The 5,807-nt window shown below is 38.6% G+C and overlaps 1 protein-coding gene across 1 annotated transcript; it reads left to right on the plus strand.

Moving 5' to 3' along the window:
• Positions 1 to 314: 314 nt before the first annotated feature.
• Positions 315 to 4,971, plus strand: LOC149305469 (XK-related protein 9-like). Its single transcript, XM_089477528.1, has 3 exons — positions 315 to 586; positions 2,097 to 2,302; positions 4,346 to 4,971. The coding sequence occupies exons 1-3, from the start codon at positions 315 to 317 to the stop codon at positions 4,969 to 4,971; spliced, it is 1,104 nt and encodes a 367-aa protein (XP_089333654.1).
• The last annotated feature ends 836 nt before the right edge of the window (positions 4,972 to 5,807 follow it).

Here is a 5,807-nt window from a genome sequence, read left to right on the forward strand (position 1 = left end):
TCCTAATTCTTAGTTGGAGATGCCTCAACAACAAAACATAAGCTACAAGTTTTTTATTTCAAGCCTAAAACACAGTGTTTAATGCATGTAAACTAATTTCATTTCTCACACATCTTTACAGTACCAAGTGTCACTATGAAGATCCAGCATTGTGGTGTCTGCCTTATTGAGCACGTTGGTTTAAAGAAAACACGGCTTTACGTTAAATGGATAATCAAAATCAACCATGGAATTGCCCAGATCAAGTAAACCAGTTACAAAATATTGTAATTTTTTGTTTTGCATTTTTACAAAATGAAAACTTAAAATAAAGGATGAGCTTTACAAAATGGAATTTTCTAATGACTATATTTGGAATTTTTACCTTTTTGTTTGACATCGGAGCTGATATTTGGATTGCCATTAAATATTTTCAACAAGGACATCATCTTTTTAGTTTTTTAACAGTTCTTTTTATCCTTGTTTCGACGACAATAGTTCAGGTGTTTAGCTATACATGGTTTAAAGATGACTGTGAAGATAAGGGAAAAAGGAGGTTGAGATGGATCCTTCTTGTACATATATTTCTATCAGGGATCTTTCTAAGGTAAGTATATTATTCTATGCCTCGTGCTCATGGTGTTCAACTTTGATTTACGCTAAATCCTTGTTCATGTTTTGTGGGTATGTATGTATGTTTGTATGTGAGCATTAATGTATATGTGAGCATGAATGTCTATATGAAAGTGTTTGTGTGCTAGCACAGATGTGTATAAGCACACATGTCTAAATGGTGTGAGATGGAGTATGTATTAGCATGACTGTGTAAGTGTCTGTGTTAGCATGGATGTGTATGTGTTGTGTTTGTGTGTGAGTATAAATGTGTATATTGTGGGGGACAGCTCACGCATGGGGCGGCAATGACAGTTTCACACAGGTTTCCAACGTAAAAGCGTGTTTATTTAGATGTTGTAATCACAGAGCACCTTGTAAACAAAACAAACTATAAGCCTGTCCGGCTCTAACTAAACAGCAGGATACCTCTCTAGCAGCCTAAGGTCTGACGCAAAGCAAAGTAAACAGGTTTGTATGGGGTAAAGCTTCATACCTGGTGGGCTGCAGCGCTGGCTGTAGCTGCTCCTTCATTCAGTGTCTCCCTCCCTCTGAAAACCTAACAGCCCTTTCTTTTAAGGCCTCCTCCCCAGTAACGAGCTTAGGAAGCCTCACCTGAGAGCACCTGGGTTTGCTACCAGGCCTGGCTGAGGTAACCAGGTGAGACATATATCCCATCAACCACTCTCCCATACACTTTACCACAATATATACGTGGTGTGAGTGTGTGTTAGAATGAGTGTGTACCTGTGTGTTAGTATGAGTTAGTGTATGTGTAAGTATATATATATATGTGTAAATGTGTATAAATGTGTTTATATATGTGTGACAGTGCTTGTTGCAAGGGGCAATGATGGCACAGAAAGCAGTTTCAGGGTAATGATGGCATTGACCAGCTGTTTTGGGGGCAAAGATGGCACAGACAGAGTGCTTGGGGTTTGGATTGCACTGATGAGCTGCTTGGAGGGAAAAGGTGGCACTCAATGGTGTTTGGGGGAAAAGGTCAATTTTTCCCACCAGGGCCCGGTGGTTTCTAGTTATGCTTGCCTTTCATAATGTATAATGTAGGGGGCAAGTTGAAACTGCAACTGCTGCAAACTTGGACACTTCTCCTGTGAAAAATCCCCTGTCTTTGATCTTTTCATTACTGGTGTAGTACTCAATAAATATTAATTCAGAAACAAAATCAGGAAAACAGTCCATCATGCACATTGGGCGGATTGGGGGACATCCTCTGATCTAAAAATGTCTAGATTACATTATATTGATATTTTAATATTTTTCTTGCTAGATGTGATATAATTAGTTTTGTATTTTTCCTGTTAGTCACACCAATCAGGTTAGAGCTGTGTCCAGTTGCAGTATCTGCCCTCTTTATATTTGTAAGTTTTGATGCAAAACATTATTTGTAAATATTTGACAGTAACCCGAATTTCCCCCAAAACCTTATTTTTTTCAGCTTGCTTCTATCCTCATTACATGTAAACCCATGTTCTCCTATTCAGATACTGGTATTCACTGAAGTATGGATATCAAGCAACATTATCTGAAGCCAAACAACAAAATCCTCCCGACACCAAGAAGAAAGCAGTAGATGCCATGACAGATATGAGTATGCTGCGCTGTTTTAAGACCTACCTTGAGAGTGCTCCCCAACTTATTCTACAGTTGTACATCCTGCTGGAACACGGGCAGATAAGTGTAATTCAGTGTATGTGGAAATATTTTTATACATATTTATTGGAAATTCCCTAGTTTTCGTCAAATGCTTCATACATAATCAATCGTATGCTATTGTTTTATTATGTGCAGCATGACATTGATCAATATATATACAGTATACAGTGGCAAGAACATGAGATCTGATCTACATCTAAGTGTCAAATATAGACAAACACGATGTGCTTAAGCTAAAGAATGATAATTTTTCATGTCTTTATTGAACACACCCATTAAACATTCACATTGCTGGTAGAAAAAGTAAGCAAACCTTTGGCAGCAATAACATGAAATATGTGCTTCTGGTAGCCATGCCATGCAATTTTTTAAATATTCTGTTAGCACAAATTCACCAATATTCTTAAATACCTGCACTGTTCAGATAAATATCAGTTGTTTTCTTTATATGGAAGGTAGAAATTTAGTAGTAGCGAATACAACGCTGTCAAATGCAGGAAATACGCATACAATCGTTTCCTCTTAGCTGCACCCATCACTTACACCCTCTGTCACTAACCAGTGGTAACCCATTCCCTTGTCATTCTTTCAAAATAGTCTACGAAGACTTTTGTTTACTATAACTACCTCAGTCTTGCACTGTCATCGCTTTCATACACGCAAATCACATCAGCCCCTGTCTTGCCTGTCCTTTCCACCTCCTCTCTTAATTGTTGTTCTATGTATATGCTTACTTCATGGGCTTCAACGCCATTTATGTGCTAAAGCTAAACGTATTTAAAATTTTCCAGTATTCTCCTCTCTTCCTACCGCCTGAATAACTTGCCATCTAGCCTACAGTTCAAGTATGATATTGGTGAGTTAGGTGACCTTAAAAATCTTAACTTACCCATTAATATCCAAGCTGAGTCAGATCTATTTCTTTTTCCTATAATTCATCCAATGCTACTTTATCTCTGCCACTCTCTGCATTGGTGCCAATATCTTCTAGGGTCAAATATACATTATTCCCTTCAGGGCCGGCCTTAGGGGTGTGCGACCGCCTGCCCGGGACTTAAAACATCGTTGTTTTTTTTAAACTTTATTTATCATTCAAAGTTTAAAAAAAAACCGATGCTTTAATCTAAGTCCCGGGCAGGGGCGCCGAGCGGTTGCTCGTGAAGTTCTCGGCAACCGCTCGGCGCCCCTTACTCTCCGTGACTCTGTCGCGGTGCCGGCATCTCATGTTGAGCGCCGGACTAGTTTGAAGGGGCAGAGGGGGGGTAGTTTGAAGGGGCAGAGGGGAGGGGTAGTTTGAGGGGGGGCAGTTTGAAGGGGCAGAGGGGGGGTAGTTTGAAGGGGCTGAGGGGGGGTAGTTTGAAGGGGCAGAGAGGGGGGTTAGTTTGAAGGGGCAGTGAGGGGGGGGGGCGCCAGAGGAGTAGTCTGCACAGGGCGCCACAACACCTAGGGCCGGCTCTGATTCCCTTTAACTATTTTAACTATTCTCTTTAACAAAGCCTCATCAGTAATACTTCTGCCTATATCATCCCTCTTATCTGGATATATCCCGTCTTTCTACTAGTGAATAACACGTTTGCCCTTTGCTCATCTCTTATCACATCTTTTTACTCCTCTTCATAATGAGTAAATCGTGTTACACCAAGCCTATAGAGTGCTATGTCTGACCCTGTCCTAGACTCCAAAAATGTCCTTTGTATTGGGAGCCATGCCATCCAAACCTTCTGTCTTAGTTTAAATATGTAATTTTTCATATAAATCTGATGGAACTACATCAATGAAAAAAGATATACAGTGCCTTTACATGCAGAGATATGTTACCTGTTTTGTATTACATACACAAAAAAACCCTGCAAAAATAAAAGATGCTAATCCTAATTATGTTCATAATATCCACAGACTCCAGATAAAATAAGTATAAAAATAATAAGTGCAAAATGAAGTTTAGAAAAAAATAAACAAAAATAATCAAAATAAGATTAGATTCCTCACGAAAAATGTATTTCATGTTGCTAACCATATACTTTTAATGATTGCTTAATAATGGTTGCCACACCAATAATGTTATATTCCATTTCAGATGCGTCTATCTTGGTGTCTATGTCCAGTATCTCATGGTCTACAGTTGACTACCAGATGTCACTACGGAAATCTCTACCAGGAAAGAAAGCAATTAGCGTGGGTTTACCTGCAATCACTTTTGTACTGTACAAACTTTTCACATTAACCTCCTGGATACTAAGTATTGTCTTTCTTCTAGCCTGCAATCCCTACATTTTTATTATTGTTATTATCATCCTGGGGCTAGCAGGCTTTTGCTGGATTTGGAAGCAACACACTGACTTCTGTACAACAAAAAGGATGGAAGTTCTGTATAGAATTGTAGTAGGATCTATACTTATTTTTACCTTCTTCAATGTTAAAGGGCAAAGAACTAGAGTTGCCGTTTCAGTGTATTATTTTGTGAGGGTGCTTACTACCATAGGGATTCTTATTTTATGCTTCTCCATCAAACCTCACTTTACTCAGACCTTTCTTTTTGCTATATTAAGTATTTCAGTAGTTTTTACTTTGGGATTAGGAATAATTTCCTTAATCCTATATTATGTGTGTTTTCATCCAACCCTTTGCAGCAATGATCAGGATAGAATTGATGGTCCCACCGCGGAACTAGCAAGGAGAATTAGATCTTTTATAATTCTTTAGTACATTTTCTTGTATTTAATCATGTTTCTGATGCATTTAGTGCACTGTATGAAATTATGATGTATTTATTCCTGAAAAATGTGCTACTTTGCCATCATTATGGGCCTTTCCAGAAGAAATGGGATTATTAATTGAAACACACTAATTTACACAAACTGTTTTGGTTTATTTTAAATAACAGAATTCATAATGCCCATTGCTATCCAGTCTAGTGATTTAAACATTGTCCGCCATGAAACATGTTTGTGCCTAACAATATATATTGGTGACTTATGTGTGCGCTTTCCCTAGCATTTCCTTGGATGGCATGGAGTGCAGCATCAATGTGTATGTGTGAGCATGGATGTGTGCGTGTAAATGTTTCTGTGTGAGCATGGATGTACATCGATCAACCATAACATTATGACCACTGAGAATCTTGTTATCATGGCACCTGTCAGTGGGTGGGATACATTAGGCAGCAAGTAAACATTTCGCTGTTAGGAGCAGGAAAAATGGGCAAACGTAAGGAACTGAGTGACTTTGACAAGAGACAAATTTTGATGGCTAGACAACTGGGTCAGGGCATCTGTTTTGTAAGTGAGTGTGAGCATGAATGTGTGTATAACCAAGTAGGTGTGTGTTTGCATGAATTAATGTGTATATGTAAATGTGTGTGAGTATGAATGTGTAAGTTTGTGTACTCTCTGAATCTGCCTGCTTTTTAAAACTCACATACACTCTTGTCTCCTGCACACAAGTGTATGCAAGTTGGTTTTTTATGTTGTTATTTTTTTTTTGCTAATGCAAGTGGACCTTTTGTCCAACTTGCATTTTTGCCAACTTGCAAGCTCTTG

The sequence above is a fragment of the Sceloporus occidentalis genome, unplaced genomic scaffold, assembly GCF_023333645.1.
Source record: "Sceloporus occidentalis isolate IW3139 unplaced genomic scaffold, rSceOcc1.0.p SCAF_11, whole genome shotgun sequence".
NCBI classification, from domain to species: domain Eukaryota; kingdom Metazoa; phylum Chordata; class Lepidosauria; order Squamata; family Phrynosomatidae; genus Sceloporus; species Sceloporus occidentalis.

Excerpts from the sequence above, each read along its gene's own strand:
- LOC149305469 (XM_089477528.1), top strand. The coding sequence starts at position 315 with ATGAGCTTTACAAAATGGAATTTTCTAATGACTATATTTGGAATTTTT. Across the intron at positions 587-2,096 it reads CTATCAGGGATCTTTCTAAG|ATACTGGTATTCACTGAAGT; the intron begins GTAAGTATATTA and ends TCTCCTATTCAG. Across the intron at positions 2,303-4,345 it reads GCAGATAAGTGTAATTCAGT|ATGCGTCTATCTTGGTGTCT; the intron begins GTATGTGGAAAT and ends ATTCCATTTCAG.